The sequence below is a fragment of the Mirounga leonina genome, unplaced genomic scaffold, assembly GCF_011800145.1.
Source record: "Mirounga leonina isolate KUSES-001 unplaced genomic scaffold, KU_Mleo_1.0 Mir_101609, whole genome shotgun sequence".
Lineage (NCBI taxonomy): Eukaryota > Metazoa > Chordata > Mammalia > Carnivora > Phocidae > Mirounga > Mirounga leonina.
The window spans coordinates 12660365-12684136 of NW_023270164.1; the positions used below are offsets into that span (position 1 = coordinate 12660365).

The 23772-nt window shown below is 52.3% G+C and overlaps 1 protein-coding gene across 1 annotated transcript; it reads right to left on the reverse strand.

Annotated features, from left to right (window-relative positions):
- Nucleotides 1-575: 575 nt before the first annotated feature.
- On the reverse strand, nucleotides 576-22892 carry GRIPAP1 (GRIP1 associated protein 1). The gene is made up of 26 exons (XM_035004407.1): nucleotides 22762-22892; nucleotides 20594-20660; nucleotides 20396-20457; nucleotides 19354-19380; nucleotides 18420-18527; nucleotides 14595-14745; nucleotides 13563-13747; nucleotides 13320-13367; nucleotides 12608-12639; nucleotides 12447-12494; nucleotides 12217-12316; nucleotides 10644-10721; nucleotides 10345-10437; nucleotides 9204-9338; nucleotides 8429-8524; nucleotides 7952-8164; nucleotides 7724-7837; nucleotides 6888-6965; nucleotides 6689-6784; nucleotides 6514-6570; nucleotides 6324-6423; nucleotides 4443-4573; nucleotides 2745-2867; nucleotides 2542-2635; nucleotides 1651-1805; nucleotides 576-795 (listed from the first exon to the last, which is right to left on the reverse strand). Exons 1-26 carry the CDS (start codon nucleotides 22801-22803, stop codon nucleotides 703-705), a joined length of 2526 nt encoding a protein of 841 aa, XP_034860298.1. The 5' UTR covers nucleotides 22804-22892; the 3' UTR covers nucleotides 576-702.
- Between the last annotated feature and the right edge of the window lie 880 nt (nucleotides 22893-23772).

Consider the following 23772-nt stretch of genomic DNA (forward strand, 5'->3'; position numbering starts at 1 on the left):
CACTCTTATCCACACCCATACCCCACACACATCCACCCACATACATATCTGTAGGTATTTCTGTGCCACTCGGTTGGAGGGGCGGGCCCACGGTAACTGCAGACAGCTGGGGGAGGTTGGGGGAAGGAGAGTGAAATTGCAGCCACAGACCTCCCTCCCGGTTCCAATGGTGTGACCTCCCCATCCCCATCACACCCCTCCGGGTTGGAAAGAATGAGAGTAGACAGTCAGTGGGTGGGCCCATCTGGCCAGATGGTATTTTGGCTGCAGCCTTTACACACACACACACACACACACACACACACACGCACATTGCTAGAACACTGAACATGGACCACGCCCCACCCAAACATCCCCAATCCCAAATGCAGAGTAGCCAGGCTTCCAGACATAAATTAAAAAATAAAATAAAATAAAAAAGAGTTGGTCTCTGGGGAGGGAGAGCTCATGCAGAGATGAAGGCAAAGGCCTCTGGGAGCCAGGGCAGAGAAAGACGAGAAATCCCTGCCCCTCCCCTCAGGATCCCCACTCCCTGAGGGCTTCTGCCCTCAAACAGGGTCACTAACACCAGCCAACAGGCCTGTAACCCCTTTAATGTCCAGTCTCCCAACCTATTTGATTTTGGCCCCATTTTCCCACCACAGCCCAAGGGGATGGTGTCCTGGGGGGGGAGGGGAGGGAGTAGGTGCAGCCTTCAGGTCTTTAGCTGGCTTCTCCCGGTTCTAGGTCTGGGTCAGGGGACCCCACGCACTCCTTGCTGAGCCGCACAATTTCCTGGGAGAGAACTTCGATGTCCTAAGAAACAAACGAGCCATCAGGGGCCAGGGAAAAGAGCAGGGGACGCTCCCTCACCAAACCCGGGGTGTCATCCTTCTCACCTCATTAATCAATGCCCAGCTATGTCTAGCCTGGCACAGGAAGGTATTTGGAGAGGCTCACAGAACCCCAGCAGTGGGTTGGGCTTGGAAAAGATGGGGGGGCGGGAGCCTCCCAGGGGAGGGGGACCTAAGGATACGGATATGGGAGCAGATCACCCGCTGCATGTGGTGCGGCCAGAGGATACAACCCTCCCCTTGCCACCAGCTTTTCTACTAAATGGTGAGCTCACTTCTCAGAGGCAGGGGCTGGGTCTGTAACCTTTCTGACTCCCCCAGAAATGGGGGAAATATTTGGGGGGGTCAGGATGGGCAAGCAGATGTATGGGGTGATCCATGGTAGGTAAACAGGTGAGCAAAGGAATGGTTCAGAGGACGGATGGAGGACAACAGCTAGGCAGGCAGGTCACTGGGCAGGTGGGTAAAAGTTAAGACAAGGGGTGAGTGATGAGGTGGTGTGAGAGAGAGAGAGGTATGTCAGGAAATGGGTGGAAAGACACGGGGCAGATGATTAGATGGGCAAGTAGGGCAGGTTGATGGGCGAGCTGGGTGAAATGTGCGCGAACAGATGAGCGGGTGGGTGCAAGGACAGAGCGAAGAGTGAAATGTACGAGGGAGAGCACGTGAGTTGACTGGAGGATGGGGAGGTGGGGCTGGAGGCGTGGTCAGTGAATGGGTGGGGGGTTCTGGATGCTGGCAGATGACCCGGGGGCTGTGTGGCACGGGAGGCAGGCGGCGAGACGGACAGATGGGTAGGCTGGTAGGCCACACTCGCCTTGTGCAAGTGCATATTCTTGGTGAGTTGCTCCTCCAGCATGTTCTGGAGCTTCTTGTTCATCTCCCGAAGATTCTCGTCACCTGGCTTCACGAGGTCTCTCAGGACACTGCCCAGTCCACTGCGGTCCGTGTGGCCGGCTGCCACGGACACATCTGCAAGGGCCCAGGCTGAGGACCTGCCCTTCGGCAGGGCCGGAGGACAGACAACAGAGACGGGGCAGAGAAGAGGGAAGCAGAGAGTGGGGGCAAAAAGCAGGGGGCAAAAGCCATGTGATGTCAGGGCCAAGGCTCTGCCATGTGAAACCCAGCCGTCACTTACTAGAAATGGGGGTAATAGCCAACTCGTGGGGCTGGAAAAAGGTCTCCGACCGCATGCAAAACACAGAGCACCCAGCTCTCAGCATGCATCAGTCCGTGTTATTCTGACTCATAAAGGAAAAACAGGGGTAGGAGAAAGCATGAAAGAAAGGAGCAAAAGAAACAAAGATGGGGGCAGAGGAAAAAGAGGAGAGAAAGTGGGAGAGGAAGAGATAAGGACCCCCTTCTTCAGAGGACAAGAACTTCCGGAGGAGACACGGTACAGACAAGCAGTAGGAGCAGTGAGACGAGATGATGGGGTGCAGCAGAAAGAAGAGATGGGGAGAGAAAGGGGACAGAGAGCCACACCAGAGAGAGGAGAGTGGAGTGAGGACAGAGACCCAGACAGAAGGGAAGAGCCGAGGTAAGAGACAGACACACAGGGGATGGACGGGCCGGGCCTGCTCTCCCCTCCAGCAGCTGTGGTCTTGTCAGTACCTTTGCTGAGTCGCAAGAGGAGAGGAGACAGTGGGGGAGGAGGAGGCAGGTCAGCGGCCGGATGGGGGGGTGAGGCTGGGGAGGAGGCACTGACCGATCCGGCTATCCATGACGTAGGTCTCGATGATGGCGCTCTTCCGGCAAAGGTCCTCCGCCATGGAGGCGCTGCTCACCTCCAGGTGCTTCACCTGCAGGGCATGTTCACACGTAACAAGGGGCCCAGCCACACATCCCCCCTCCACACTCCAGCCTCCCCTCCAAGGGTGTGCCAAGTGAGGACAAGCAGGCAGACAGCACCTTCTCCTCCAGCATCCATTTCTCTTGCTGCGTCTCTGCCAGGCGCTGAAAGAGCTCAGCCACTTCCTCATCTGACAACTCTGCTGGCCGAGGGGGCTGGGCCTGAGGGCTGCTGGATAAGGACTGCGGGGAAGAAGAGGGAAGAGGCCAGCCCAGGGTCAGTGCTGTCGCCCGCCCCCAGTTAGGATCAGGGGCTGAAAGGGAGCCAGGGCTGGGTGGGGGTGGGCTCTGTGACAGGGGCCGTAGACCAAGTCTCAGCACCCACAGGGACTCTGGATCTCCCTTTGCCTAAAGAGGGACACAGGAACCGCCACATCATTTCCTCATTGAGAGGATGAAGGGAGAGCCTCTAGCAAATGAGATCTTGTTTCCAGTCGACACGAAAACTAGAGGACAGAGCAACAAGCTAAATGATACCACTAGGAAGCCAGCAGGAGAACCCAAAAGGTGGGACGTTTTCTTCAGGTCAACTGGCTGGTTTCTTCTATGGGTTGGTGTCATGGAAAAAAAAAAGAAAAAAGAAAAAAAGAAAAAGGACCACACTAGACTCAAGAGACTTAAAGGGCATAAAGCAACCAGATGCGACATGTGCTCTGAAACTGAATGCTGGTTTTCGAGGACATTTTGGGGCCAACCAGGGAAATCTGATTAAGATCAGAGTACTAGAGAAGATGAAAACTTATGAAATCGGGAGGATAAAGATCAGCTGAACAGGGGCGCCTGGGTGGTTCAGTCGTTAAGCGTCTGCCTTCGGCTCAGGTCATGGTCCCGGGGTCCTGGGATCGAGCCCTACATCGGGCTCCCTGCTCTGCGGGAAGCCTGCTTCTCCCTCTCCCACTCCCCCTGCTTGTGTTCCCTCTCTCACTGTCTCTCTGTCAAATAAATAAAATCTTAAAAAAAAAAAAAAAGATCAGCTGAACAAAAACAGGTTACTTACAATCTCATTTAGGTTTAAGAAAGAGAGGGGCACCTGGGTGGCACAGTTGGTTAAGCATCCAATTCTTGGTTTCAGCTCAGGTCATGATTTCAGGGTCGTGAGATGGAGCCTCACGTCGGGCTTGGAACTCAGCATGGAGTCTCCTTGAGATTCTCTCTCTCCCTCTGCCCCTCCCCCCACTTGTTTGATCTCTCTCTCTCTTTCTCTAAAATAAATAAATAAAATCTTTTTTTTTTTTTAAAGAGCAAGATCTAGAAAGGTGTGAACCCAGGGTTTATAGTGGTGATCTCTGGATGGTGAAGATGTGGTTTCTTTGGATTTAAAAAAAAAAATCTTCGCTTGTGTGTGTTTTTTAAATTTTTCTACACGGCACACATACTACTTATGGAATAATCACAAATGATTTCCAAATAAAAGTGGCCAGCCAGGAAGCTGACACAACAGACGACAGTAACGAGTGATAATTACAAGTTGGAAAAAAGGACCTCCTACCTGGGTGGTGCACCTGCTATGAGTTACATATTTTATGACACCGGGAAAGGTGGAATTAGCTCACAGATGAGGGAACAGAGGGTCAGGGAGAATAATTTGCCCATCCCCCATTTGGCAATCTGAGTCCCAGTTGGCGAGCTTAGAGAAAAGTTGGTAAGAAAATGTGTGTGCTGGGCCCAGAGAGGTAGATGGCTGCAGGGGAGGGCAAAAGGTGGGCCCCAGAACTGGGGTAGGAGAAGCTGGACTGTCGGCTCCTCCTTGCCCCTTACCCTGGCTGGAACAGTCGAGCTTTCCTTCTCCCGCAAGATCTCCCGGTAGCTGAAAGAGGAGACGCTACTGCTGTCCCCAGTCTGGGTCCGGCTTGGTGAGTTCATCTCTGAGAGAACCAGCTCCTCAAGGCCTTGGGCAGAGAGGGAAGAGAAACCTGAGCCCCAATCCCCCAGGGTCCCAGGGCAGCGACTGGCAGGAAGAGGCAGAAATAGACTGGACAGAGATGGAAAGAGGCGAAGTGACACTTGGGCGTGGGGAAGGTGGAGGCAGACAGCACGACAGGGACAGGCAGAAACAGAAAAAGGAGCTGCTTCTCCGGGCAAACACACACGCCAGAAGAGAAACAAAGGTGAGGAGGCTGGGAGAGAGTGGGCAGTGTGGACACCTACGGGCATTAAGGGACGTCTGCGCTTGGACTTGGGGTACGCACAAAGAGGACTGACAGCTGGGGAGAGCATGGGGCAACGCCTACATGCAGAGAGAAAACCCGACAGGCAGCGAGCCACAGCAGACGGGGGAGGCCAACAGAGACCGGGCATAAGGACACGAGTCAGCAGAGACGAGAAGAGGGAAAAAAGATGGAGAGACATGTAACCGTGACCCTAAATCCTCATTTCATCTAACGGACAAGGACAATGTATGGCACCACCATTGGAATCTGCTTGTTGATTCGTACCTTAATCTGTAGCAAAACAGAAACCAAACCCCTCTGATAAAGAGAGGTTACGGGCACCTGGGCGGCTCAGTCGTTAAGCGTCTGCCTTCGGCTCAGGTCATGATCCCAGGGTCCTGGGATCGAGCCCCACATCGGGCTCCCTGCTCAGCGGGGAGTCTGCTTCTCCCTCTACCCCTCCCCGCTGCCTACGTTCTCTCTCTCACTCTCTCATACTCTCTCTCTCAAATAAATAAATAAAATCTTTAAAAAAATAAAGAGAGGTTACTTCAGGATAGACAGAATGCCTCAGGGAGACATAGATGGGGTGAGAGATAGATCCATTTTTGCCATGTCACTTAAAGCAGGCCCAATGAGCTTGGGCCTCTGCTCCTGCAGCTGCTTCTGGGTATCGGGGGGGCTGACATCCCACCCCAAGGATCTCCATCCAGCAAGAGCCGATGGCCGCAGGGGGACAAGGGAGCAAGTAGTCTCTGAGCCTGTGATATGGGAGATGCACAGTGCCCTCACCGCTGCATCATATCTACTTATTTAAACATATTTATAGGCCATTTCCTTCTAAAAAAAAAAAAAAAAAGGTCCAAAGAAACTCAAGGTTTTTTGTTGCATCTTCTGCCCAAAGTGGCAGAAAGAACATGGATTTTAGCTGCATAGGGAGAATGCTGCAGTGCCGCTGTCTGAATGTAAGTCTGTCTCCCTAGCTCAACCTGGGGCCCCTGGAGGACAGAGTTTTGGGGAGTTTCCTATCAAGGACCCTGGATGTGAGCATGGGGGCTCAGTCCACATTTACAGAATGAGAGAATGGATACAGGAGATTTAGACACCAGGTGAGGTGTGGGGATGTGTATGAGAGGGTTGTGGGGATCCAGAGACAGAGAAGAGAGAGAGAGAGAGTTAAAGAGACCGAGAAGAAAAAGGCAGCAGGAGAAAAGGAGAGAGAAAGAAAGCAGGGAGAGAGAAAGACAGAGACAGAGAGAGAACAGCACAAGGCGTCACAGAGAGACCAAGAGGAGACGCAGAAAGAGGTAATGCAGAGAGCAGGAAAAACAGAGGAGACCGACCGACCGACCGACCGACCGACCAAGCTGCAGACGGACAGAGAGCACAGGAGAGCCGGTGGATAAAGGTGCAGAAAGTAGCTCTGGCCCTCGGGCCCAAGCCCAGCCGCCCGTGCACCCCAGCACCCCCTGCCCTCCCGGTCCCTCACCAGAGCGGCTCTTGCTGTTGGTAAGGATGTCTTGCAGCCGCTCCTGCAGCTTATCGGCCCTTTTCCGCTCCAGGTGCAGCTGCCGCTTGAGGTCCTTGAGCTGTGGGGGACGGGGGGAAAGAGGCGGGCTGAGGCCCAGTGGTCCCCCGGGCGGGGGGGCGGGCTGTGCTTGGCCAGCCCCGCATCATACCGCAGCACTGCCCTTCTTCTCCAGGATCCGCTGCCCGTCCACCGTGTCCTTCACCTCCTGCGCGGCAGAGAAAGCATGGCTGGCGGGCGGTGCCTTCCGTCCCCGCCCAGGACTCTGCGCTGGGGCCCGGGGTATGTCCGGGACGGTGCAGGGGTGGGGGTGGGGGACAAGGGACCTGTTTCAGGTTGCTGATGGTCTTCAGGTGGCAGTCCCGCTCCTCCTGGGCCTGCTGGAGCTGATCCCGCACACCCTGTAGCTCTTCCTCCTTGCTCTGCAAACCAGGGGGCAGCTCAGGCCTCTGCCTGGGGAACCTCCGTCCTCCCTCCAGGGCCCGGCCCTCCCGGGACAGAGGAATGGCGGCGGGCGGCGGGCACCTTCAGCTCGACGGTGTGCCGCTCGCGGCACTGCTGGAGGGTTTCCTCTTGCTCTTGCTGCTGCTGCCGCAGAGATTCCTACGGGACAAGCGTCGGGTCCGGCCATGCCCGCCCCCCGCCCCCCGCCCCCCCCGGCAGGGCAGTCATGGCAGCAGGGGCCGCTCCTGCAGGGGACACCGCGCGCCCTTAGGCGGGACACGGAGGCGGCACATCTAGGGCTGCGCTGTCTGCGCCACGGAGCGACGCGTGCATCTGACTTGATTTCACGAAACACAGCACTCACTGCGTGCCAAGAACGTCGCAGGGATTTTACGTGCACTGACTCGGTTTACATAATCTTCCCATACCACCCACCTGGCGGGTACTATGATTATTCCTTTTGTTTTTACTGATGAAGAACACAGGCCGCAGGCCAGGTGAGGTGCCCACAGTGAGCAAGCGGCCCAGCCAGGACTCGAACCCACACAAACGGCTGCCTCCGGCACCTGCGCTCTTCACTACTGCGTGACACTTCCTCTTAGGTGTTATGATGAGTTCTCCCCCACAATGGCAGTGAAAGTCCTTGTCCGAATAAAATCAGGATATTATAATGATTTCCTGATGGAAGCGCTTCCAGAAGGAAGGGATGCCTTTTCAAATCTGCTCATGTGGCATTCTGCCTCACTGATGCCCAGCCCCGATCCCCTCTGGAGGGCTGCCGTGGAGCTGGCGGGACGGCGGGGCTACCCTAGTCCAGAGTGTTGCAGAAAGTTCCAGGGCCTGACCACTCCCGGTCCCCTGGCGTGGCATGGGTATCCCCCCACCAGCCGTCTGTGCTTCATCAGGCACCAACTCACCTCAGCCTCCTTCAAGCGCCGCTCAAACCAGCCCTTGGCTCCATCCATAGAATGTACCTGAGCTTGAAGTTCTTCCACCGTCTGCTGGAGATTCTCCAGCTCTCGTGTCCGGGCCTGGGAGAGGGGAGACCGTCAGGGCGAGGCAGGTGGACGAGTGGGCCCCGAACCCATCAGCGATGCTGTGCTCCCCCTAGTTTGAGAGAAGGACATTGCCATCCACCCAGCCACCTTCTCCTCGCGGATCTGCCCACGGAGCTCCTCCTCCTGCCGCTTCTTGTCTTCGTGCAGCTCTCGGAGCTCACGCTCATAGCGCGCACGCACCCCCAGCACCTCCTTCTCATGCCTTAGTCGGACGGCTCCCAGCTCTTCCTTGTGCTGGGACTTCTCCTGCAGCGTCTCCATCGCCAGCTCATCCAGCATGGCCTTCCGCTTTTCGGCACTCTGGGGGCAGGAGGATGCCAGTCAGCCTCCTCCCTCAACGTTAGACAGGGCCTCCCACCCTCTCCCCAGGCTCAGGGAATGAGCCCAATTCTGCCTCCTCCCCATTCCCACAGAACTAGCTAAGTCACTCACCTAGCCTCATGGCACTGGTCACTTTCCACCCTGCTGCTGGTCCCATGTGTTGGCCTACATCACCTGCGCCCTCCCCACGGACCAGGGCCGATCCCTCCCCATCCACACTATCCACCTTGCAGAGCTGCCCACCTTCCGAGCCTCCTGTAGTTCCTGGGTCAATTGCTCTTTCTCCTGCCCGATTTCTTGAAGTTGTTCCAGGAGCCGACTATTGGCACGTAATGACTCCTAATGAGGGGACAAAGGAGAGGCGTTTGATAAAGAGCCTTCAGGAGGGGATCGTCGCCCAGGACCCCTCTGGTGGATGGGTCTCCCTTAACCCCAGTAAAGTTGGCATTATTCTCTCCGTTCCTAGATGAGAAACATGGCAGACGTTGCTAGCGGCTCCCCAGTGTTCCGTGCATTCCCCCCTCTGTCCCTAGCAATAGATTTCGTACTTGGACACACGGCGGTCGAGTTGACTTTTCCTTGCCTCCCTTGCAGTGAGGTGTGGCCACGTGACTAATTTCCATATGCAGAAGGGGTGAGCATGAGGTAGGTTATACTCATAAAGGAAAGGGGCATGCTGGGCCCATCCCTCTTCCTTCCCTCTTTCCAGATAGAAAACAAACATGATGAAGGGGGCGCCTGGGAAGCATCTCGGCTACCAAGATAGAAGTCTTGCATTGAAAGTGGCAATGTAGAAGGAACCTGGGTCACTGGTCGTGGCGCAGCCATCCCTAGACAGCCCACCTGGACTGTTCCATGAGAGAGAACTAGCCTAGGTGCTAGTAAGTTAGGAGACCAGACTGGAACCCAGATCCTCCCGATCCCACAGTCTCCCCCGACTCCACCGCACCTCGAGGAGGGCTCCCCTGAGCCCGCACGAGGGAACTGGGAGAAGCCAGGTCAGAGCCAGAGACGTCACCTGCAGTTGGGAGTTGAGGTCATCTTTCTGTCCCATGAGGTCCTCATACTCAGTCTGCCGCTGCTGCAAATCAGCTGTCAGCCCGGCATTCTCGTCACGGAGCGTATTGAGTTCTTGGGTCTTTGCTGTTTGGATCTGGGATGAATGGGGGTGATGGGAAGCGGAGTGAAAAGGGCCCCCCAGGGGCTAGCCACAGGGTTTGAGCCTCCCAGTTCCAGGCAGACAGGAGGGAGGTGGGAAGAGAGCCAGGAGGAAAGAGAAAGAATTTCAAAGGGAAAAGGAATGAGAAAAAGAGATCAACGGGGGAATGGATAAAGTAGTCGAGTCATACAGTGGAATAGTAAACAGAGAAGAAAGAACAGACCAACGCTACATATGGATGAGCCTCACCGGAAAGAAGCCAGGCACGAAAATGGGTGTCTGATTCCTCTACATGAAGTTAAAGAACAAGTAAAACTAGTTAGTGTCGCTAGAGGTCAGAGGAGTGGTTATTTCTGGGGAAGTATTGATTGGGAAGGGGTAAAAGGGGCTTTCTGGGGGTGCTGAAAATGCTCTACATCTTGATCTGGGTGGTAGCCACATGGAGACAGACAGACAGACTGCCAGACAGATAGGATTCACTGAATGTACACTTAAGATTAGTATACTTCTTGTACTTTACTGGAGAGAAACTAGAAAATGCAAGAGAAGCAGGGGTGGGTGGCCGGAGAGAAGAGGAGTGGAAGCCATCGGAAAGGGAAGCCGAGAGGGGCACCTGGGTGGCTCAGTGGGTTAAGCATTCGACTCTTGATTTTGGCTCAGGTCATGATCTCAGGGTCATGAATTCGAGCCCCGACTCAGGCTCGACGATCCCCGGGTCGTGAGTTCGAGCCCTGAGTCAGGCTCCGGGGCGGGGTGTGGACCCTGCTTAAGATTCTCTGTCTCTGTCTCTCTTTCCCTCTGCCCTCCACCCTGCTCCCCCACTGCTGCTCTCTCTCGAAAGAAAGAAAGAAAAAAAGCAAGCAAGCAAGCAGAGGATCAAATAGAAACAGAGGCAGGAGAACGGCATGAGGTCCAGAAGGCCGTGCCCTAATGTGGATCAGAAGCAGGAGGAGACGGGAAACCGGAGAGGGATCAGTGAGGGCTCCCAGGTATCTTGTACCTGCTCCAGGGCAGCCAGGCTGGTCCTCAAGGCATTGTTCTCAGCCAAAAGTCCTTCCACTTGTTCCTGTGCATCTGCACTCTGGATGGACACCTGGCCCCACCCCCACACCAGGTGAGAGTGGGTCCAGAACAGGGGACAGGACCCACCCACAGCCAAGAAAGAAAACACATGTGCACTCGCACCACGACCAGGGGGAAACAGGACTCCTGGGGCCTTCCCTGCCTGTGTAATACCTGCCGAGGCTGCCCCCCACCACGTCACCCTCCACCTCCCAGAAGCTGCCCAGTACCACGTACCTGATCCTGTAGGGCTCGCAGAGCTGCTGCATGCTCCAGGCGCTCCCCCTGCCGCTGATCTCTCAGTTCCGCCAAGCTCTGTAGGGATCAGGTCAGGGGAGCCCATTCCAGACCTCAGCCTCCCCTGAGGTACACATAACCGTACAGACCCCCCTCTCTGACCACCTGACAGCATGTCCCCAGCACTTGAGGGTCCCAGACTACCCAGCCATCAGACTCAGGCTCACCCAAATTCTAAGTCATTAGAATTTAAGATTAGTACACTTCTTGTACTTTACTGGAGAGAAACTAGAAAATGCAAGAGAAGCAGGGGTGGGTGGCCAGAGAGAAGAGTGGAAGCCATCGGAAAGGGAAGCCGAGAGGGGCGCCTGGGTGGCTCAGTGGGTTAAGCATCCAACTCTTGATTTTGGCCTCGGATCCCATATCCCGGGTCTAAGAATCTTAGAAAAACACCTAGGCTTTTGGGGATTTCAAACTCACCCACCCCCATCCATAAGAGGGCTCACACTCACCCAGATTCTAGCTCGGAGGCCCCAGGATTCTCAGACACACTTAGCCCCCAGGGACTACAGCTTCACCCAGACTCCTGACCCCAACACCCATGGGTTTCAGACATACTCCATCCCTGTGTCTCTAGCTCCCAAGAGTCTCAGGGTCTGCCCAAACTCATAGCCCCAAAACCTAGCAGTCTCAAACTCATACAGTCTCCTAGTTTCCAGCTCCTGGTGAGGTCTGATTGACCATACCGCCCCCCTCCCCACCTGCTACTTCTGTCCCCAGTTTCTGGGGATCTTCAGACCCAGGTAACTGAAGACCCAGCCTTACCCAGACTTCTGTCCCCAGCTCTTAGGGACCTTAGACCCACAAACCACTATATCCCTTAATCCAAGGGATCTCAGATTCACCTGCTCTAGGGGGAAGCCTAGAAGCTTAAAAGTCCCCTAGCCCCTAACCCTCGGGAGCCTGAGACGCATCTAGACTTTTGCTTCAGTCTCTGGATGTCTTAGACTCACCAATTTTTTTTTTTTATTCACAGCCTCCAGAGGTCTCAGGACCATTCAGCCCAAGTGATCCAACTTATTAGTTGTTTCAGCCCTCCAAACCAGCCCCCATACCCTGAGGGCCTCAAACAGAGTCAGCCTCCAGGCCCACCTGTCCGCCCTTGAAAGTCTTGTACCTATCCAGCTCCCACAGGTCTCAAAGTCCCCCAACCTCCAGGGAGTTCAGGCTCATTCCAGCTCCTCGTCCCAGTCCCCAGTGACCATAGATTTCTCCAGATTCCTGTCTCCAATCCCCCACAGTTTCAGATTCATCTGAACTTTGGCACATAGCCCCCAAGTCCTCAGCCCCGCTGAGATCTTTGATTCATGCAGACTCATAGGCCAACTCCTAAGGCTCTCGGGGCTCCCTAGTTCCCATTTTCATAGTTCCTGGGGGGTCCGGGACCCATCCAGTCCCTATATTTCCAACACAGGAACTATTGGCTTCCCCAACTAGTCTCCGCAGACCTCAGGGTTCCCTGGACTCCGAGCCCTGGCCTCTACCCCAGCAATCCCAGAATCCAGCCACTCACCTGATTGGCAGCCTCGAGTTCCTGTTGCAGCTTCTGAGTACGAGCCAACTGGGCTTTGAGATCCGCTTCTTTCCTCTGTTGTAACTCCTCAATCTTATTCCTGGGGGTGATGGGGGGAGTGCTGACCATGGCCTGAGACCCTATCCCCCAGCTCTGCCCCTGTGGTCTTCAGGCAATTCTGCTGGGCACTGTCCCCATTGTCTGCCCATACGCCCACCCCTGCTAGTTACCGGCTGTCGTTGAACAGTGTCTCCTTTTCTGTCTGCAGACGACAGAAACTGGGCACAGAAAGATAGACATAAATGGGTCAGTTCCACAAGTCGGTTCCCCCCGCCCCCGCCGCTGGTCCCTCCAGACCCCTCCCCCCGCCTCGGGAAGAACAGAAATTTACCTTTCTTGTTTCTTTTTCAGTTTCTCAGAGAGCTGGTGGTGGGGGACGGGGGTGCAAACAAGTAATAACATATTAGTAAAGACAAAAATAAATTTAGTATTTATAGACACTTCTCACTGAGTCCTTTTCAGAAGCTGGAAGTTACTTATGTTATCTCGTGGAATCCTCGAAACAGTCCTGAGAGGCGAGGACTACTGGTTTTATAAATGGGGAAACGGAGTCTCAGGAGGGTTAAGTAATTTGGTTGCCAAGGTGGTCAGTAGCAACAACATGATCTCCACCCAGCTCCCTTAGGCTCCAAAGGCCGGTATTTACATCCCCAACGTGTGGACTGACAGCCACATCATAGAATGGCTAGGGCAGGAGGCCTGGAAAGCAGGATCATGACTCTGCCTCATCACTGGGTTGCCAGTACCTAAGAGAAGAGCCAGCAGTCTATAAATGCTTGGCTGGCTGGCTGGCTGGCTGAACAAGGAGAGCTGGGAGGACACAGAAGGGAGGGATGGGGCTTGCCATCCACAAGACAGAGGAACCACATTAGCCTATTCCATACTGAAAGCAACTATGGGCCGTAAATGTGAGTCTGTCCATTTCACAGATGAGGAAACTCAGGCTTTGAGGGGGGTACTCTGGTCCTTCTCCCCTGCCAGGAGAAGCACAGCAGGTGGGAAGTGGAGTGGGGCAAAGTCCCGGGAAAGCTCAGCAGCCCTACCTTAGCAAGCTCCTCCTGCAGCCTGGATGTTTCAGCCTGCTTTGAGCTCTGCAGGGAAGGATGAGGGAGGGGGTTAATACCAGCAAAGGGGGAGGTAAGGCCTGTGCCTTCCCCTGCCCTCCTGCCTCCCCAGTCTGTCAGCCCACGAGTTGGTGATGTCACAGACATCTCCGTGGGACTATAGGCAGAGCTAGGGCATCTGCCTGCCTCCTGACACCACAACCCCAACAGACCCAGATTCACCTCCAAGCCTTGCAGTTGCTCCCAGAGCAATCTCTTTTCTTCCTTCTCCATTTCCCATTTCAACTCTACTTCCGCCAGTGGCATGGGGGCTGGGACAGTGGGGGCTGGCCCCCCCTGGGGGTCCCCCTGGCCCTCATTGGCAGCTTGGGATCTCCCGGCCTCTTTCCCATAGCGCTCCTGCAGGGCTGGTGGGTAGAACAAAACTATGTGATGGATGAGGTGGTCTCTGAAGACCCCTGCCATGCCTCAAGTAGATGGAAGAGTTGGCCTTGGATCCTTCAGGTAGAAGAGACCCTGTCCCAAGTGACCAAAAGCCTACAAAACAAAGGCTCAGCTGCATCCACACTCCTCACAAATCTTTTAAGCTCTCCCATCCACTGAAATCCTGTCTATAATCAAACCAGCCCAAGCTAGTTTCCCCAAGCTCCACCTTCTATCCCCAGGCCCCGCCCATAGCCCTCCAAGGTGCTGCCCACCATCCTCTAACCCCCCCTTACAGCTGAATCCTATAACCTCCTAATCCTCAACCAAATCTACAAAGCCTCCCTCTGGTCACCAAACTAGCACCCACCACACCACAAGCCCCAGCTGCTCTCCAAACATCCCCATGTTGGGACCTTCCCACACTCTACCAAGCCTTCTTTGAGCCTTCCTCCCAGACCCCACTGACAATCTGGACTCAGAGTCTTCCCAAAGCTTCTTCATTCCCTCTCTCCATTTAGCAAAGAGCTCCTTTCCGATGTTCAATCTGCTAATCGGTAACATTTGCTAGGTACCAGGCACTGAAATCAACTCAGAAAGATACCACCTCTTATCTGAGCTCTACTGCAATCTTCCACGTGGTGGACATCCCCACGAGCACCTTGTAGATGAGGAAGCTTTGACTCAGAGGTGAAATGGCTTGTCCAAAGTTATACACTGGTTCATGGCAGGGCTGAGCCTCATTCTGAAGCCTTTCCCCTTCCCCCAGGGGGGAAAACACCCTACTCAATCCCCAAGATCCCCACATCCCCAAGGAGGGCCTGCTTGCACCTGCCACGTTTTTCTGCAAGGCCGTGTTCTCCGCCTGCAGTCTCAGCAGCTCGCCATCCACAAGACTCCCAGCTTGGGCAGGGCCTGCCCTGGCAGCCCCATCCTTCAGTTGCTGGTTCTCTCGCTCCAGCTGCTCCATCTGGCTGCAGAGCTGAACAGGGGAGGAGTGAGAGAGCAGACAGGCAGAGAATCAGAACAATGTTGGCTGCAATATACACAGCGCTTGGCTGATGCACTTTACAGTTGATGTAATTCCCATAATGCTCCCGCATTATGTAGGGTGCCGTCGTCACTCATTATCCCCACTTCACAGATAAGGACACTGAGGCACAAATGTCAAATGACTTCGAATTCACCCATCTGTTAAGAGGCCGAGTCACAGAGGACGGAGGCCACTGAGGGCAATTTTCTGCTTGCCCAATCGCAACCTCACAGTCGTAATCAAAGACCTCAGGCAGGCTCCTACTGGAAGTTGCTGGTCCAGGATGTCAGCATCACAAATTAGCCCCACTGCCAGACCTCTTCTGTGAGGGCGGGGTCTGTGTCTGGGAGCCTAGGCACCACAGAAAGCTTTCGGGGCATTTCCAAAGCCAGCGCTACCCACAGCCCCCCATCGTCAGCCCTCAGCCTTGGAGAAATGTACAATGCAAATAAAACTAGGCCAGCCCCTTGCTCAACTCCTGCTGTAAGAGTTCTCACAGTGGGTCCTGACAAGATCCTTTGTCCCCAGGGCACCTGGGTGGCTCAGTTGGTTAAGCGCCTGCCTTCGGCTCAGGTCATGATCTAAGGGTCCTGGGATCGAGCCTGAAATCGGACTCTGCTCAGCGGGGAGCCTGCTTCTCCCTCTCCCTCTGCCTGCCGCTCTGCCTACTTGTGCTCTCTCTCTCTCTCTCTCTGTCAAATAAATAAATAAAATCTTTTTCTTCAAAAAAGGTCCTTTGTCCCCATTTTCAGATGAGAATACCGAGGCTCACAGAGAATTTTTATTCTCTTGCCTGGGTTATTTTCTACCCAGAACACTATTCCTTTCATCCAGTTCTTCACACGACTGGCTCCTTCGCATCCTTCAGCGCTCTGCTCAAATGGCACCCTTGAAGTGGTATCCCCCAACACAGAAATTCCAAAACTCTCTTGGCACAGTGCTCTGTTCATTTCTTTCTTACCTAGTACTAACTGCAATTAAATTGACCTACTATGTTCTTAATTTCTTTTTTTTTAATTTAATAGTATATTTTAACAGGATTTTTTATTTAAAAGCAATACATGCTAAATTTTAAAATGTAGAAGATAAAGAAAACTGTAAAAAATCATCTAGACAACATCCATTCCCCTTTGTCTTACAGATAAAGCTCTGCAAATGTTTGGATTCTAAACTGTGATTGACAATTACACTTTGTTTTGTAATGTAGGGTCACAAGCACAGATTCTGAAACTAGCCTACTTGGATGTGAACTTCTACTCTGCTGTTTATTAGCCATGTGACCTTGAGACAAATGACTTCATCTCTCTGGGGCTCGGTTTTCCTCATCTGCTTGGTAAGGATCTTAATAATATCTTGTTGGCCTGTTTTAAGAATAAATGAGTGGATAACGTAAAGCACACCGAACAGGACCTGGCACGCGGTAAGCACTACATCACTGTCAGTTATCTGTACTATTACTATTTTTAGTTTTTATTTTATTTCAGATTTCATTTTTAAGTCATCTGTATACCCAGTGTGGGGCTCGAACTCACAACCCTGAGATCAAGAATCACATGCTCTTCCAACTGAACCAGCCAGGTGTCCCATTATCATTTTTTAATACATTATCTTTCTCCCCATCCTACAACCAGAATGTAGGCTACCCAAGAGTGGGGTCCAGGTTGTGCTGCTTACAACTATCTCCAGAATGCAGAGCATGCCGGGGGTGCTCAATTACTATTTGTCGAAGGAAAAATGGAGCTGAAATATCTTGGCAAGTAAGTGGTGGAGGCAAGCCTTGAGCCCAGGTCTCTCCATGAGCATTACCAGTTCCCAAGAGGAAGAGGGGGAGTGGGGAGGAGGTTCTATACCTGGTCCAGTGCCTGGCCCAGGGCAGGTGCTGAGAAACACAAGTTGGGCAGATGGAGGAATGCTTGCCCTTGCCTCATCCTAAAAGAACCACGATACCACTGAGGCTGGAGGCAGGAAGCAGTGAGAAATGAGGCAGTGAGGTCAGCTGTTATGTGAGCACCAGGAGCTCTGCACAGTCAGGGTCAAGGACCCACTCGGAGTTGTTGCTTAAAGGAGTGATGTGAGAAGGCCTGCAGGTCAGGACAAACTCTAGGGCATGGGCTGGTAGGAGAAACTAGACATGGAGACACCAGCAAGAAGGCTATGGGAATAGAGCAGATAAGAGGTAGTAAGGGCTGAAGCAGAGCAGGGCCACAGGATGGATCTAAGACTTTTAAATAGTCAAAAAACATTTTAGCGGGAAAATGAATCAGTAATAATAAAAGGATACCATTAGTGGCTAACACCTAGGGCACGTGGGTGGCTCAGTCGGTTAAGTGTCTGCCTTTGGCTCAGGTCATGATCCTGGGGTCCTGGGATCAAGTCTTGCATTGGGCTCTTTGCTCTGTGGGGAGCCTGCTTCTCCCTCTGCCCCTCCTCCCACTCGTTCTCTCAATCTCTCTCTCTCTCAAATAAATAAATAAATAATTTTTTAAAAAGTAGCTAACACCTACATAACCAATACTATGTACAAGGCGTTTACAGACATTAACCCATTCAATCCTCACAAAAATCCCGGCAAGGCAGGTACCGTCATTATCATTTCCAATTTAAACATCTGGGAACCAAGAAGCAGGCAGGTCAAGTGACTTGCTCAAGGTTACACTTAGTAAAAAGTAGAGCCAAGAGTTTAATCTAGGCCTTATAGCTCTTAACTATTAGTTGTCAAATCACCTCTCCTGACATTGTACCTGTTTAAAGGTTGTTTTCATATTTTGTTTTTTAAGGTCTCAAGTTCTCACATGGAGTCCTGGAAATACCGTTTTTGTTGCCATGAGAATTTTTTCCTTAAAACACACTAAAACCTTAGAGACTTCTTTTTTTTTTTTTAAGATTATTTATTTATTTGTCAGAGAGAGAGAAAGAGAGCACAAGCAGGGGGGAGCGGCAGTCAGAGGGAGAAGCAGGCTCCCTGCTGAGCTAGGAGCCACATGTGGGACTCAATCCCAGGACCCTGGGATCATGACCTGAGCTGAAGGCAGATGCTTAACCAACTGAGCCACCTAGGCATCCCCCTTAGAGACTTCTTGACCATGGAGAGAGAAGATAGATAAGGAAAGAAAAGATAATATCTCTAACTCCCTAGTAGGTTTAGGAACAGCCAGGACACTAAAATCAGTGAGAAGACAGAATTATCCAATCTGGGATGATTATCTAGAAGAACTAGAACTCCAGGGTCAGGTCAGATGAAGGGGAAGGAAGAGAAAAGGGAAGCAACTAGAACATTTTTCTATTTCATGCTAAGCATAAGAACTTTACCTAAGACCCTCCAATAACCAGGAGCTCCCTAGCATCAGCTACCAAATATATAGAAAGGGACTTGAAGCTTACAGAAAAGGAGTGCTTTGGTCTGGAACCAGCTGTCCTCAGGGCTTGCAGCCTTCTAATCCCAGCACAGCGAGTGGCCCCATTTGTCAAATCACTGCCCCCCAGCACAAATCCAGGATCTGTTTCAGCACCATGGACAGTTATCCAGGGCCAGCCTCTGTCCAACCACCTTCAGCAGCCTTCCAGCTTCAGCCCAGGGGGCCCCTGCCCCTCTGATCCCGCTCGGCTGTCCCAGGCACCAGTACCTTGCTGAACTCGGCCATAAGCGTGCTGTTCTGCAAACGAAAGTCCTCCTCCTGGCTGTGCAGCTTTGCCTGCAGCATCTCATTTTCACTCAGCAGCCCCTCGACTTCCTGCAGTGGCAGACATGGGCCAGGTCTCGAACAAGGGTAGAAAAGGACAGAGAGATAGGGCAAAGAAACAGAGATGGAGAAAATGACGGGGGGGAGGGGATCGTAGGGTACAGAGAATGAGATGGGTGAATCAGGAGATACAGGGAAGGAGAGAGACAGACATGGAAGGGTAGAGAGAAGGGAAGATGGAAATGGGGAGAGAGGGACATGAGGGGAGAGAGTGGGACGAAAGAGAGTGGTAGATAGAAATAGGTGAGAGAGGAGGTACAGAGAGATGGGGAAAGGGAGATAGATAGGGAAGGAGAAAGGGATGGAGAGGGAGAGAGAAAAAAGAAAAAGCAGGAAGAAAGAGAGATAGGAAAAGAGAGATCAATGGGAGCGAGAACAGAACAGAGGGAAGAGAGAGGGGGTCAGGGAAAGAAATGAGTCAGGAAGCAACAAAGGAAAGGGTGGGAGAGAAAGAAACAAGGAGTCAGAGAGAGAAAGAAAGGGAAAGAAGAAAAGAGAAATGATGGCAGATAGGAACAGGTGAGGGAGAGAAAAAGGGAAGGTTGGGGAGAGAAGCAACAGTCAAAGAGGAACAGGAAGACAGGCAGAGAGAGATTCAGAGAGAAGCCCAGCCAGAAAGGGAAAAGGAACGATGGAGAGGCCCGGAGTGAGACAAACACGGGAAAATAAAGACAGACTTACAAACACATGACAGTGAGGTAGTCACAGATGCAAGTGCACACACAGAGAAAGAAAGGCCAGTACCAGGAGATCCCAGCATACAGAAATATCGACCCTTGGTTTCCCAGACACATTCACCCACCATGGGTCCCCTTACCTGAGCTTTCTTGCTCTTGCTCAGTGCCTAAAGGTGAGGGGGGGGGGGGGGGGAGAGAGATAAGGTGAATGGAGATGGACTCCCTCACTAGGGTATGGAGACATTGTGGCAAGTGTCAAGGGGGGACAATGATGACGGGTTGGGGGATGGGAGCATCTTCAACCACAGAACTTGCGTGAAATTTGTAGTCCACGGAAATGATGGAGTGAATAAGTGAGTGAGTGAAGGGCATCCTGCTTACATGCTTTCCTCTTAGCTTTTGAGACTGTTCATGAGTCTTAGTATTTAACCCTTCATGGGCTGGGTTTCCAGGCTCAGAAACTGTGACTGCATTGCTACATCGGTCCAAACACGTCTATGTGGATCCCTCCCACGCACCGTGAAAATTGCTGCTCCCTTGCTGAGCAGCTGAGGGCATTGCCACATTCTGCAGTCAGCACCCTACCGAAGAGAAACCCACCTTCCTGACTGCCAGGTTTTCTGCATTCTGTATGCCTTCATCTAACAAATATTTATGGAGTGCATAACATTGAGCTATGCGTAGGGACAGAGCAGTGAAGAAGGAGACAAAAGAGGGCCTTGAATGCCTTGAGGGGCCATAAGAGGTTATACACTATTTCATCTTCAGATGATCTGAGAGGTAGGTCTAGTCTCATGTTACCAACAGGACCAGGACAGGGATGGGAAGTGGGAGCACAGGCAGGAGTTTGAGTGGAGGACAAAAGGCAGACTCAAGGCAGATTCACCTATGGATGTGACTATTTAGTTAGAAGTTAGTGAATGAGACTGAGTAATTGAAATTGAAAATGCATTAAGAGTAAATTAAAATTAAAATTAAAAAAAAGAGTAAATTAAAATTAATCAATAACTAAGCAGGATTAGATAAAATTAGCAAACTAAAGAGACTTCCATGAGAGTTTTTTGAATGACTGATGACAGCATGTAACATTAGGCCTGGTTCTCTGTAGGTGCTCCCTGGATAGATGAATGAGTCAGATGGTTACAGGGAAGCATGGGTGGGTGAGTGGGTGGAGGAAGGTACCTTCTGAGCTTTGCTGAACTCCTTATCCAGGTAGGCGACCTTCTGTCGAAGACTGGTGAGCTCTGGTGTGGGGAAAGCAGGTTGTCTCAGCCTCAGTGGCAGGAAGCTGAAAGGTCTTCCTGCCAGGCCTCTGAGGTTTTTTCCCTTGGCCTCTGTCCCCCAAAGCCACCCCCATCTAATGAGACCCTCTTGGCTCACCAACGCCATTCTTGCGTAATTCATCTGAAAGCTGGTAGTTATTTGTCCGGAGTTCCAGGAGCTGAGCCTTGGGGGAAGCAGAGAAGGGAAATGACTTGGTTAGGAATGTGCCCTTATTTTCACCATGAGGGAACCAATCCCCTGAGCCCCACAGACCCTGCTACCCTCCCTGTAGCCACTCCTTAAGACCTATGCACGCTAGGTCCTAAACGAGCCTCCAGCCCCTCAGCCCCTGTCCCACCTTCTCCAGCTCTACTTATAACCACAGTCAGCCTCACTCTTCCATCTCTCCCCTTCCATCCCTCCCCCTCTTCCATCCCTCTGCACTCGGGCCATAGACAGAGCACTGATGCAGTCAAGTTCTTGCTCATGCATGTTCCATGGCTCCCCACACCCACAGGATAAAGTTCTCCCTCCTCATCTTGGCTCACCTCATCAGACACTAAACACTGTTCTATCTTTCTGTCATAGTAGAGTATTGTCTATCCTCTTGGCCAGACTTGGAGGACCCTGAGTATAGGGGGCAGGGGCCTGTATTCCTCCCTCTTTTCAAGGGAAGAGGGCCTGGTATTTTCCTGTCCAACTTACACTAAGCTGGGGACTGCCTGGGATCCTCACCCCCAAAGCTCGAGAGAATTAACCCCTTTCAAGAATTAAGAGAAAGTGAAGTATGGGCCACTCCAAACAGCATACCCCTTCCTAACAGCCCTGTAGGGCACTGAGGCCAGTTCTTCCCAGACCTACTGTCCCTTACCCCATAAGGATCTTTCCCTCCTCCCATGGCACCAGCCTTCACCCCCTGGTGGTCTACTTAAGGTCAAAGGGCTTGGCCCCTACAGAATCTTTCCTGCCCCTATTAGTCTACCAGATCCAGTGATCTGTCTCCCCCTGTCTTGATCCAATTTGTACACCCTTGGCACCTATAGAAGCCCTATCCATCAGAGCCAAATGGTTTTTCCCTCACTCATGGCCCCGTGAAATCAATCTTCCTCACTCAAGGGTCCCCCACGTCCCTCAAGAACTCCCCAGTCATGATCCAATGGGATGGCCCTACATCCTTCAGGGTCTCTCCTCTGCAAAACCTTGGGTGGGCCAACTGGATTACTCCTACTCACTTAGAATCTCCCCTCACAAGTTACAGGTTGTAACTTCCCCTTTCACGGTCCAGTGATCTCACCCTTTCACCCTAAGCATCCCTCGCACAGTTACAACTGGTTTCTCTCATTCAAGGATCAATGGATCACCTATCCTCACTCGGAGTTCCTCCTCTTCTCCCACAGGATCCTACTCAGGGCTTCACCCCTTTCAGAGTCTCCCCAAACACAAAATCCAATGGTGTTCCCCAGTAAGGAACTCTCTCAACAAGGGCCTACTCTGGCCTTTCATCCCAACTCAGAGGCATCCCCAAAAGAATCGAGTGGTCTGGGTACCCAATTGGGGTACTTCCCCAAAGTCCAGTGATTTCCCCTCCGTGTGGTCCAAGGTATCACTCTTTAACCTCTTCTGGTCCTCTCTCCAACAGGAATTCATGGTATTATCCACTCGGGGTCCTCTTCACCCCACGCCTAATGGATCACCCCTAATCTAGATCCAAAGGTACCGCTCCCTCTTAGGATACACTACCAGCACTCACACAGGATCTCCACCTCCCAGGAACAATGACAACATGTAGGGTCTTTCCCCAATTCCCTGGCATAGTGGTATCTCCCACAAACATTTCCACCTTCCACCGGGTAATGGTACTGCCCTCTCAAGGGCTCCCTCCACCATGACGCAAATGGCCTAACGCCTTCTTCCTTCCTCTCCAGACAAAATGGTTTCGCCCTCTCAGGATCTCCTTCTCTCAAAGCCCAATGCTATCATCACCGACCCATGGTGTCCTCCGCACGGGCCCAAAGGTCTCGTCCCCTCCAGATCTGAGTAAGGTATCGCCCACTCTAGGACTCTCTCCTCCGCCCACAGAGCTAACAGACTCCAACCCCACTGATCCCAACAGTATCTCAGAATCCAAGAGTCTCATCCCACAGAGCCTCAGTTTCCCTTCCCCAGGCCAACCCCTTAGACTCAAGGTCCACCCCAACCAACCCCTTCTCAGAGCCGGCGGCACGACCTCTCTCTACCCCGCCCCCCATTGCCTAACGCGGTGGTCTTTTCCCAGCGAGCAGCACCTGCATCCGCTGAAACTCCTCCTCAGACAGAGCTTGCGCCATGTTCCTCCCCCCCACCCCCCAAACAGCCTTCTGCGCAGACGCAGCTCGTCCCTCCTGTCAGTATTAGGGTCGGATCAAACCACTGGCCAGGAATGGAGGGGGAGGAGTCTACCACGGAAGTTCAGTATTTTGGAAACGGAGAGAAGAGAGTAAAACTGGCAGGTCAGGTGAATTGCAATTTAATGTTTTACCGCAAACTAGGTCATCTGATCTGGCCTTTGAGCTCTCACAGACCACCCATTATGATGCGACACTGTGGCATCCTTATGTCATAGGTGGACTTGTCTCTAGGGAAGTGTTTGCCGACAGAAAATCACCCTTCCGCCGTACTCCTTTAATCGGAATGGTTGACTTACAACCCTAGAAATGAAAGCGGAAGCTTTGCCCTGGTCTAGTTCCGCCCCCCTCCGAGTGATTCCCGGAGGGAAACCCCGCCTCTGGTGAAGCCCTTGGGGTTTTTTTTGGGGGGGGGGGGGAATTTGACGCTGATTTTCTTAACATGAAGCCGTACATCCTGTTAGGTAAAGGACCTAGCCACAAATAAATGTAAAATACCCAAGAGGAAAGAATGGCAGTGAATCAAACGAAAAAGCTTCGTTTAAAAAAACAAAGCAAAAACAGGATGGCGAAACCCCAGGAACATCCAAATAAGTAGTAAAATGCATTATAAGCCTCTCTTGTACTTTCTGGCTCCCTATACAAACCCCACCACCCAAGCAGTAGTTTTTATCTGGGAAAGAAAAACATTAGAAAGCATGTTTAGAGACATTATCAATACTAGCATACTCTATTTTCTTTATCTTTCTTTGGTGGGGAGCGGTAACTTAATTTTTATATCATTTTAAATGTACCCCAAAGCAAGAATGGTACAAGGAAATTCCAGGTACCCTTTACCCAGATTCATCCATTGTTTACATTTTACCACCTTTGCTTTATCATTCTTTCTCTCTATATAAAATTTCTGAACCA